The following is a 12625-nucleotide window of genomic DNA, read 5'->3' on the forward strand; positions in this document are numbered from 1 at the left end:
CTCAAATTTTAATCCGGTGACTTTGAGAAAAAATGAGCATGGGAGGGTGCCTAGTTGCCCTCCAATTTTTTTAATCACTTAAAAGGGCACTAGAACTTTTAATTTCCATTTGAATCGAGCCCTCTTACGACATTCTAGGACCACTGGATCGATACGATCACCCCTGAAAAAAACAACGAAAAAAAACAAAAATAAACAAATAAACACCCATCCGTGATCTTTCTTCTGGCAAAAAAAAATACGATCACCCCTGAAAACAACAACGAAAAAAAACAAAAATAAACAAATAAACACCCATCCGTGATCTTTCTTCTGGCAAAAAAACAAAAATCCACATTTTTGCAGATAGGAGCTTGAAACCTCTGCAGTAGGGTTCTCTGATACGCTGAATCTGAGGGTGGAATTTTCATTAAGATTTCATGAATTTTAGAGGTTTTTCTCCCTTTTTTTCAAAAATAAGTCAAATTTTCTCAGGCACGTAAATTTCGGTGTGTGAAACTTAACTTGAGGAAACTTATATATTTGAAATCAGCATAGCAATCTGATTCTTTTTATGTATCTATTGGTAGCAAAATTCCGTTTTTTACAGTATTGGTTACTATTGAGCTGGGTGGCTCCTTACTTACAGTTTGTTACCACGAACTGTTTGATTTATAACAAAAAAAAAGAAAAGAAGAATCAAAATTTTTGAAAGTAAAACTTGTCAAAATATCGTCTTGTTATTTTTGGATGTTGCAAAATTCTTCTTTTTATATGCATATTTTGTCTTCTAAGCTAGGGGGCCGGGGAGATTGCAAAATTTATTAGTGTTCTTTACGACAGTTAAAGAAAATAATTAAAAAAAAGAAGACACACCAGTGCTACCCATACAAAAAAGTCAGTTTCCTTGTTGTTCAAGTTGAAGAGAGGGGACAAATTTTTTGGATATGTTTTTCAACAATGGTGATATCAACGGTGTAGTTTTTCTTTCAATCTGGTGCCATTTTTGAGCATTCATGCTCTTTTTCAAAATTCATGTAAATTTTTTTTTCGAGATAACATTTTACTATTAAGAGTAATCGAAATAATAGCTTTCATTCCTAAATAATTTTTTCATTTTCACTAGGAAGTTAATTTTTTAAACGAATTTCTAAACTTTTCCTAAAACTTCTAAACTAACCATGATTATGCATTTCATATTTAAACGCTTGAAACCTTTGATTATTTGCTTTGCAACATGCGAAGCGACCAGCGACATCCACTGCAATATACGAGGAAATCCTGCTTCGATTGCCTCTTAAAGATGAAGGACATTGTCGGCATTGAGGCTACTTAAGTTCCTCTGTGCCCGTCTATTTATTGTTTTTTGTGTCTTGAGGATCGATTCACACCTTTATTTTTGGCAAAAGATAAACGTTAGGAGCACGAATTAAAACTTTTAAAGAGAAAAACAGAGAAAAATTCAACGAAACAACTCTAAAATTAAAACAGTAAAAAAAAAAAAACAAGTATGTGTCCAATAAGAGATTCATGCATACTCCTGCCATTTACCCGCGCCCCAACCATTTAAATATTTGCCTCTCAATTACTTGAACTATCTGTCTTCGCTTTTCTCTGTCTACAATTAGCCATGTCTTGATGCAACCTATGCAACCTACTGCATAATACTTGATAACTTCAATTCAAAATCAACCGACCAAACTTCACTTTTTGAATTTGTCCAAGGTTCCAAACTCAAAGCATCTGTTGAGTCATAGCTAGTTACATTTAATATGATTTTATGCTATTAAGTATTAACTAAGCAACTACAAAAAATAATCCAGGATATTGTTTCACAATATAAATGGGATGATTAAAATGAATGAAGAATCTCCTTTTTCTTCTTTTTTATTTTAAGTGTTATACAATTAGTAAATTGGATTCTGAACAGATAAATTTTCTTGATTTCACATTCCAGAGAGGCAAACAAATCCTCCCTCCCCCCTTACAGAAACCCATATGTGAATCGCTTAGCGTCTAAAAATCTTTATTTTCAGTTGTCATTTCCTAACACATTCTTTGAAAATTGTAATGCAACATTTGTAACGAAAAGCATGAAAATAAAAACATTGGTTACCTCCTGGACTCATCTTGGGTCTATTTACATCTGAAAACCACGTTTTTTTTTAATTTTCTTTTTGTTTAATAAATCTTATGTTTTAAGGCAGTACCACAATGTGGTCAGTGTTGCCAAGTTGGCACGTGAAAAAATAAATTAAGCTAATTATACAAAATTAGCCGCGCTTTTCGTCCGTGCAAATAAGTATTCAAAAATCTACACGTTAAAAGGAAAGCTAAGCCTTAGTTTGTCATTTGATGCCATACGTTTTTAACTTGTTTCTAGCTAATTTTTTACATACGTTTCTTTTTTGCAAATTCGGCTGCCACTGTTACCAAAACCTATGGAACTGCATGTGAAGGTCTTTTTCATTAAGAATTAAATTCCCAACTTTCCCAGCTTGATTTTTTAAAATGTATTATGTCTGCGCAAGTTTCGATTTAACCAATTCAAACAATCGGGTTTCATTTTTAGTGTTATTAGTACTTTAAAAGTTAATAATATAAGCATAAGCAAATTTGCACTGGAACACTTATAGTGCATTTACACATTACGGAAATCCGTCCGGATTTAGCAATCCCTTCGAAGATTTCGTCCGTTTTCGTGCTTGAAAAACTCTCTAGCTCTCCGTAACGATTTGTTCAAATCAGGAGGGATTCTTGGCAAGGTTTTTAATCGAATAAGACCATGACTTTGGATCATCAAATACTTCATGATCTTATAACATTGGTTTAAGGCTACCCCATTACTGCTCAACAGCTTTCAGAGGAGGGTCACACTGATGCATTTATTTGAAAACTTTGCCTTAAAACGTAACGTTTACTGGACCATCATTCGAAAAGATATTGACAAATTTCCGCATGGATTTCCGCAATGTGTAAATGAACCATATATGAGGCGAGGGATAATTATTATCCTATAGCTTTAAGTTTTCGAGGGTTTATACGCAACAGAAACCATCATACCAATTACGCCATCTTCTATAAGCATATAGCTTACATTGCGTGGTTTGCATGAATAAAGCGTTTACAAAATTACTTGGTTAGGGGACAAATCGCTAGTAATTAATGTTTTTGAGACTGGAGCAGATCAAAAAGAATATATCTAATTGCTTCACAGACTTCACAGTTGCTATCCGACTCAACAGAATAAAACCATTGAAATTGTGTTTAATTCAAATCCATGAAAATAACACTGGATATGCCTCATAAAATGGGGAGAAGGGAGAATGAAATTAGCTCACAAGGTCTTCTATAGCAACAAAAATTGTAAGAAAGTCACTAAGGAAAAGCAGAGACATCCCTTTACAGACCCCCTTCCCCTCAAAAAGCCTTCCCAGGTGATGTCTCACGGTCCAGTACCACACTAGTAGACTGACCATCCTTGGTGACATTTTCAAAGTCCTATTATCTGGACATGCCCTTAGTATTCGAGCTTGGTTTCGGAAATTGGCCGGAATATGTCAGCAGTTGATAAGGAGCTCTTAGAATAGGTGATTTATTTTCACAGAAACTCTAAAAAAAGTATTTTCATCTATTTACTCCTATCTCCTTCTAAGAAATGAAATTAATATTTATTATTCTTAAATAGGTGTTATCGACGCTTATTGACCCTTCTTGGTTTTAAAGCAATGTTTACATGTGTGTCTAGTTACATTTACGTATTTAAGAACGTGTATATCCAGGCACCAGTGTCCAGCCATTTTCTGTTCGCACGTAATATTTGGGGCTTTGCTGCAATAATTTACAGCTGTGGTCAGTATTTTTGTTTAAACTAAAATCAAGTTGCCACCAAGCCATGGCTAATTCGAGAAAAAGCCAAGAAAAATAGTCTGAGTGAGAGGCAAAGCTGGCATAAGCCCTTGTCAGGATTATATTAAAATGATGTCATTTTCACTTTTTGATAGATGGTCTATCACCCATCTATCCATCCTTGGACAGAACTAAGGTAGGTAGTCATAGAACAAAGGGATGATCAAGATTTTTGGATTGACTAATGACGGGCAATGTCCACTGGACTTGTATGCGAAACGGGAACTGATATTTGGGGTCAGGTAATATTTGGGGCTTGGTTGCAATAAGTTACAGCTGCAGTCAAAATTAACTGCTTTCACTATATTTATAATCTGACCTGAAGAGCGGTTTTTCATGCCCAGGCTTCTGTGCCTTGGCAGGTCTATGAGCCTGTTTAAAAATAAAAGTCTTGTTGGAATGGCATGTAAAAACCGCTTAGGGGGTTCGAACTTCAGCTGCATTCTGGCACGTGGTTAAAACGTAATTGAGCTTGGAAGAGACTTACCTCAGCTCTTGAAAATCCTGATACCTTGCAGAAAGACTCGTTACAATATACAATAGGATAGTCCACTATCTGTGCGTTGGCTAGTAGAAAGCTGCTATCTGCTGCAAAAGAAAATCCATCTCAGTTACTAATTACAAGTAAATAAATGTCAAAATTTATATTATATCATGCCTTACCTATGTCAGAAGTGTTGCCAGGGTTTACTGGAGATGAGAGAGGGAGGATCCTCCGCTCCTATTCATCACAAAACACAGTAAGGCCTTATGGGATCTTATGGGATCTGTCTTATGGGATCTTCTGAAGGAAACGCTTGAGTAACAAAAGAGTAGCACCATTTGATTCAACTATCATCACTCCGTCCAGATATAATGGTCACTACCGTGAAGAATGTGCCTCATCGCTCCAAAATAGAGCCAAATATAGCCCTAAATAATATATTTATACGTTCGGTTTCATTGATTGAATCATCGAATCTGTTTTTAACGAACTGTAAGTAAGGAGCGACCCGGCTCAGTAGTAACCGAAACTCTGAAAAACGGAATTTTGATACCAATAGATGTATCAAAAAATCAGATTTTAACGTTGATTTCAAATATATAAGTTTCATCAAGTTTAGTCCTACCCATCAAAAGTAACGTAAGAAAATTTGCCTGATTTTCGAAAAAAGGGGGAAACACCCCCAAAAAGTTATAAAACCTTAATTAAAACCACACCATCAGATTCAACTTATCAGGGAACCCTACTGTAGAGGTTTCAAGCTCCTATCTGCAAAAATGTGGAATTTTGTATTTTTTGCCAGAAGAAAAATCAGGGATGTGTGTTTTTTTTTGTTTTTTTTGTCTTCCTAGGGGTGATCGTATCGACCCAGTGGTCCTAGAATATCGTGGAAGGGTTCATTCGAACGGAAATTGAATGTTCTAGTGGCCTTTTTAAGTGACCAAAAAAATTAGGGCAACTAGGCCCTCTCCCACGCTCATTTTTTTCCCCAAAGTCACCAGATCAAAATTTTGAGATAGCCATTTTATTCAGAATGGTCGAAAATATAGTAGCTTTGTCTTTTAGTATAACTTAATCCCCCAAAGTTCCTGGGGGGAGGGTTGAAATTTATGAACTTTACCCAATGTTTACATTATAGTATTGGTTATTGGGAGGTATACAGACGTTTTCAGGGGGAATTTTTTTCTGGTAGTGTGGGGGGTTAAGGTTTACGTGGGAGGATCTTTCCACGGAGGAAGTTTTCATGGGGGAAGGGACATTGCTATGAAGGGGGTGCCGGATTTCCCAGCACTATTTAAAAAACGATCAGAAATTAAATAAAGAAAAAGTTTTTCAACTGAAAGTAAGGAGTAACATCAAAACTTAAAACGAACAGAAATTATTATTTATATGATTGGGTTTTTCCCCTAGTCAATACATCGCTCTTTAAGCCAAAGTTTTTTTAGTACTTTCATAAGAGCTATTTATTCTAATTAACGGCCTTTGTGATTAAGAGGTTATTTTTAAAGAATTGGAACAAGATTCGAACTTTAGCGTAAAGAGCGAGGTATTGACTAGGGGGAGAACCCCTAATATACGTATTAAAAATATATGAATATATAACTTCGTTACGTATGTTAATTCGTAAGTTACGTATATTTATCAAACAGTTCGTGGTAACGAACTGTAAGGAAGGAGCGACCAGGCTCAATGGTAACCGAAACTTTAGAAAACGGGTTTTTGATACCAATAGATACATCAAAAGAATCAGATTGCAATGCTGATTTCAAATATATAATTTTCATCAAGTTTAGTGCTACCCATCAAAAGTTATGCGCCTGAGAAAATTTCACTGATTTTCAAAAAAGGGGGAAAGACCCCCTTAAAGTTATTGACCCTTAATGAAAATCACACCATCATATTCAGCGTATCAGAGAACCCTACTGTAGAGGTTTTAAGCTCCTATCTACAAAAATGTGGAATTTTGCATTTTTTGCCAGAAGAAAGATCACGCATGTGTCTTTATTTTTTTGTTGTTGTTTTTTTTTCCCCAGGGGTAATCGTATTGACTCAGTGGTCCTAGAAAGTCGTGGGAGGGCTCATTGGAACGCAAATTAAAAGTTCTAGTGCCTTTTTTAAGTGACCAAAAAAATGGAGGGCAACTAGGCCCTCCCACGCTCATTTTTTTCCCAAAGTCACCCGATCAAAATTTTGAGATGGCCATTTTGTTCAGCATGGTTGAAAATATGATAACTATGTCTTTTAGGATGACTTAGTCCCCCAAAGTCCCCGGGGGGAGGGCTGAAGGTTAGGAACTTTACCCAATGTTAACATGTAGTATTGTTTATTGGGAAGAATACAGAAGTTTTCAGGAGGTTTTTTTTTCTGGTAGTGGGGGGGGGGGTCGGGGGTTATGTTAGAGGATCTGTCCATGACGGAAGTTGTCATGGGGGAAGGGAAATTGCCATGAAGGGGGCATCGGACTTGCCAGCATTATTTATTGGTTATTGGGAAGTATACAGACATTTTCAGGAAGGATTTTTTTCTGGAGGGTCGGGCTAGAGGAGGGGGTTACTCGGGAGAATCTTTCCATGGAGGATGTTTCTTTGGGTTAAGGGACATTTCTATGAAGGGGGCACCAGATTTCCAAGCATTATTTAAAAAACCATCCGAAATTAAATTAAAAAAAAACAAGTTTTTTTCATCTGAAAATAAGAAGCATCATTAGGACTTAAAACGAACAGAAATTATAACGTATATGAGGGGGCTCTCCCCCAAGTCAATAATTTGCTCTTTACGCTACAGTTTTTTTTTAGTGCTTTCATAAAAGCTATCTATTCTAATTAAACGGTCTTTGTGATTCAGGGGTTTGTGAATTAATTTTTTTTTTAACTTTTAACGTAAAGAGCGCGGTATTGACTTAGGGGAGAACCCCCTCATATACATAATAGCATATACGTAATAAAAAAAAACAATAAAAAAACAAGAGATACGGCTCAATAGTAATCGAAACTTTTAAAAACGGAATTTTGATGTCAATAAATGTATCAAAAGAATGGGCTTATAATGCTGAATCTAAATATATAATTTTTATTTAAGTTTAGTATTACTCATCAAAGGCTACGAGCCTGAGAAAATTTACCCGATTTTTTAAAGAGGGGGAAACATCCCCTACAAGTGAAAGAATTTTAATGAAAATCACACCGTCAGATTCAGCGTATCAGAAAACCCTATTACATAGGTTTCAAGCTCATATCTGCAAAAATCTGCAACTTTGTCAGAAGAAAAATATACGAATATAGAAGTTAGTTACGTAAGTTAATTTGTAAATTACGTCATAACCAAATTTAGAGACATCCATTTAGCAAAAGAAAAGTAAAATTTTTATGCAAATTTTGTTTACTTATTCAATGACGGTGAACCAAAATAAAAGCTGCATTAACTAAAAAACGATCAGACATTAAATAAAAAAAACGAGTTTTTTAAACTAAAAGTAAGGAGCGACATTAAAACTTAAAGCGAACAGAAATTATTCCGTATATGAAAGGGGCTGTCCCCTCCTCAACGCCTCGCTCTTTACGCTAAAGTTTGACTCTGTCTCACAACTCTATTTTCTAAAACAACAAAAAAAATTAGCGGAAAGAGCGAGGCGTTTCGGAGGGGACAGCCCCTTTCATATACGGAATAATTTCTGTTCGTGTTAAGTTTTAATGTCGCTCCCTACTTTCAGTTAAAAAAACTTGTATTTTTTATTTAACCCCCTAAAATAATCGAAACGTTGATATCCTATGTAGTAGGGCAATTAGTTTCACTGAACAATATAAATCTCTGCGTGTCAAATTATGAAGACTTTTGAAAGCATCGATAAGTATCGGTTTCTTTGTTTTTAGGGGCTTCAGTCAGCCAAGCTTCTAAAACCTAACTAATCAATCGCTGCACAAGTATAAGTGGGGCTATAATCTTGGGCACTTCAAATGCATCTACTATGTAATTTATCTACAAAATAAACTGCTGCTATTTCAACTGTTCCACTCTGAGACGTTTAATACAGGTGAAAATTCTAGGCTGGGGTTTCCTGGAAAAATCTAATCTATTCTATTTTTTTCTGGTTTCCGATATTTATGCTAAAATTTACCTGTTTTTGCCTCCTCCTGAAACTTACCATCGATGAGTTTACCAGTGATGAGTTTTAGCTCCTCCTGAAACTTACCATCGTTTCCCACAATGTACGAATACTTACAGGGCTGCACTTTTGGACTTCAAATGTTTTGGTTTTTACTGAACATACTTTTGAAGTAAGAATTACATAATAAAAATACATATCCCCCCCCATGAACCCACCTTAGGCCTATTTATACCTTAGAAATGGAAATGACGAAGTTTTCCTTTAGCTTCTTCGAAATTACGGAGTGATTAGACCAGAATCAAATTTACCGTCAGTGTTACCGCGTTGAACCGCGAAAACAAATAAGCAACTCAACGCATTAGAAATCCGCCCGATGCTGACACACCGCCAACTATAGCAGTTGCTTGGCCAAATTTCCCTCATGGACAACCACTCCCCAAGAGAAAAGACTCCGTGAAAAATAAAAATTTCCCTGATTTGTGTGTTCTTCCATGTATACATGACTGCTTTAAACTTTAAGTTTTTGATTAATATTTTCACATGTATTTTTAACACCACAATGATAGTCTCTAAAATATCCTTTGTTGTAGATTTAGAGCAAAGGGAGAAAAAAAATCCTTGTGGAGCATAATCCTTTGTTAAACGGCTCCAGACAGACGGCCCGCCAAAAACCAACATTTCAGTAGTTGCACAGCTTTAAGTGTGGCTACATTCAGAATACTTTTTTGCTCTTAAATTTCGCAAGCGACTTGAATTACACAATAAAGTGTCGCTATTTCCCTCGTCTCTTTGATGGAAAGATTTATTTTCTATCCTAGCCTTATCCAGCTGTTGTTCCATCAAATGGAGAGCTCACTCCCAAATCTGTAATACGTACTATTATGCTCGGCTATTGTATCTGTCCTAGGCAATAAGGAATAATTTAATATAGGAGGAACATTAAATTAAAAAATCATATACGTGGATGGAAAAAAATAACAAAAAAATACATAAAGTAGTGAAATGATTTCCAAAAACAGGTTGTGGTAAAAATACCAAGGTGATGACCATATATAAAGCAAAAAAATCTGCTAAAACAACCTGGCTGAATTCAGCTAAAATGAATCCCAGTATTTCGTCTGTCTTAAGCCATAGAGAAGAGTTCAATATCAGGGGGACGTCACGTTGAAAATTACAAAGGTAGATAGAAAAACAATCACGAAATAAACTTTGAAAAATAGTAAAACAGTTAGCAAAAATAGAATATGGCAAAAATTTGGATATGATGACCATGTATTTAATAACAGAATCGGCAAAATTTATGATCCGGCTAAAACTGGTGAAAATAAAATAAGATTTAGGCATTGTGTCAATCTTAGACAATAAGGAAAAACTAAAATTAGCTAAAATACTACAAGATACCGTTACTGCATCTGCCATAGACAATCAGGAAAGCCTAATAATAAAAATAGATTATGGTAAAAACGTGCGTGCGATGACAATATATGCAGTAGTAGAATCGGCTAAAATAACTTGGTTAAGATTAAACTCGATATATTTGGCTAAAGTACAATAAAGTTCGGTTATTGCATCTGTCCCTGGTAATAGTAAAAAATCTAATGCCAGAGGAACATTAGATTGAAAATCATATAAGCGGATGGAAAACAAATTAAAAAAGAACTCAAGAAAATGGTGAAATGATTCACAAGAACAAATTGTAGCAAAAACACAAATGTAATGACCATTTATACATCAATAAAATCGTAAAATTGGCTAAATTTATAATCCGGCAACAACTTGCGAAAATAAAATAAGATTCAGGCAGTGCATCAGTCATAGATAATAAGGATGAATTAAGATTGGCTAAAATACTACAAGATTCTGTTACTGCATCTGCCTTAGACAATCAGGAAAGCCCAATAATAAAATAGAATATGGTAAAAACCCACTTGCGATGAAAATGTATACAGTATTAGAATCGGCTAAAATAACTTGGTTAAAATTAAACTCGGAATGTTTGGCCAAAGTACAATAAAATTCGGTTATTGCACCTGTCCCTGGTAATAATGAAAAATCCAATTTTTAAGAAAATAAAATAAGATTCAGGCAGTGCATCAGTCTTAGACAATAAAGATGAATTAAGATTGGCCAAAATACTGCAAGATTCGGTTACTGCATCTGCCTTAGACAATACGGAAAATGTAATATCAGAGGAACATTCAATTGAAAAATATATAGGCTTATAGAAAACAAATGGAAAAACACTATAGAAAATAGAGAAACAACTAAAAAAACAGATTATAGTAGAACATGGGTGCGATTATTATATATACAATAATAAAATCGACTGAAGTTATAAACCGGAAAAAATTGGCTAGAATACAGTAAAACCTGGCTTTTTTTATCTGTCTTGGGCAATAAAGAATAATTTAAAATCAGTGAAAAGTTAAATTGAAAATCATATAAATATGTGGAATAACAATCGCACAAAAAACTATAGAAAGTTATGAATGAATTAACAAAAACTGACTATCGTAAAAAATAGATGCGATGACAATATATACAGTGACAAAATCGACTAAATCGACCAAAATTAGAAACGGGGCTTAGTTGGCTAAATTAAAATAAAATCTGGTTATATCTGTCCTAGGCAATAGGGAAGAATTTAACATCAGAGGGACATTAAATTGAAAATCATGTATGTGGATGCAAAACGAAAAATGCTATAGATAGAAGTGAAATCAAACAGTTCGTGGTAACGAACTGTAGCGTAAGTAAGGAGCAACTCGGCTCAATAGTAACCAAAACTCTAAAAAACGGAATTTAATATCAATAGAAACATCAAAAGAATCAGCTTATTATGTTGATTCCTTTTTATCAGCTCGATCAGCTTATTCAGCTTAATATATAAGATTCATCACGTTTAGTTTTACCCATCAAAAGTTACGAGACTCAGAAAATTTGCCCGATTTTTGAAATAGGGGAACCCCATAAAATTAAAGAAATCTTAATGAAAATCACACCATCAGATTCAGCGTACCAGAAAACCCTACTATAAGTTTTAAGCTCCTATATACAAAAATGTGGAATTCCGCTATTTTTGCCAGAAAAAAGATCACGGATGCGTATTTATTTTTTTTTCCAGGGGTAATCGTATTAAAATAATGGTCTTAGAAGATTGGCAGAGGGTGCATTCAAACGGAAATTAGAAGTTTTAGTTTCCTTTCTAATAGTAATAATATATTTGAACCCTCTATAAATATAAAATGTAACAAGAGGATTACAGAAGAAAAAGAACGAAAAAAAAAAAAAAAAAAAAGGAAACTTCTTAATGGGGACACACTCACTTGTCAGAACAGATAAAAAAAACATAAGAATCATAGGCAGCGCAATAGCGCTGCCTAAGTAAAGAACGATGTTGGAACAATGTATTTTTTTGTTGTTTTTTTCATACCCGGGCACTTCGTATCAAAGGAGTCTTAGAAACTTCAAAAAGGCCTCATTCGATTGGAAATTGGAGTGACTGGTGCCCTCTTTAATAGTTGAAAGTAATTGAAGGGCAACTAGCCCCCCTCCCACCCCCATCATTCCCCCAAACACATCCAATAAAAATTTTGGGGTAGCCATTTTGTTCAGTGTAGTTGGTTTGTAGTTGAAAAATATGTTTCCGAGGAGGACACTCCCCCACAATCCTCGGGGCAAGGGTTTTAAGTTATGCCCTGGGGGCATATAAGAATAATGTTGGCGCAATGTATTATTTATTATTTTTTTCCTTTAGAGCAGGGAACTTCGTATCGAAAGAGTTGTCACAGAAAATTCGAAAATGGCTCATTCAATTGGAAATTGGAGTGGCTTGTGCCGTTTTTAATAGTCGAAATTGATATGGAGGTAACTAACACCCCTTCCACGCCCACCATTTCCCCACACACATCCAATCAAAATTTGAGATAGCCATTTTGTTCAGCGTAACTGATTTCCAGATAGAAATTATGTTTTTGAGGATGAAACTCCTCCACAGCCTTCAGGGCAAGGGTTGTAAGTTATGCCCTGGGGGCATATAAGGTTTTTATAGAAGGCGTTGTCATAGAAACTTCAAAAAAAGCTCATTCGACTGGAAATTCGAAGGGGTTGTGCCCTTTTTAATAGTCGAAAGTGATTCGAGGGTAACT

The 12625-nt window shown here is 35.1% G+C and overlaps 1 protein-coding gene across 1 annotated transcript in view; it reads right to left on the reverse strand.

Annotated features, from left to right (window-relative positions):
• eag (potassium voltage-gated channel protein ether a go-go) overlaps nucleotides 1-12625 on the reverse strand; it is a 525138-nt gene that overhangs the window by 376343 nt on the left and 136170 nt on the right. Inside the window, exon 3 of the mRNA XM_089092021.1 lies at nucleotides 4376-4476. Coding sequence (XP_088948147.1) covers nucleotides 4376-4476 — 101 coding nt within the window. The remainder of the gene's footprint in view (nucleotides 1-4375; nucleotides 4477-12625) is intronic.

Source organism: Artemia sp. Qi Xiang Cuo, chromosome 7, assembly GCF_049724085.1.
Source record: "Artemia sp. Qi Xiang Cuo chromosome 7, ASM4972408v1, whole genome shotgun sequence".
NCBI classification, from domain to species: Eukaryota; Metazoa; Arthropoda; class Branchiopoda; order Anostraca; family Artemiidae; genus Artemia; species Artemia sp. Qi Xiang Cuo.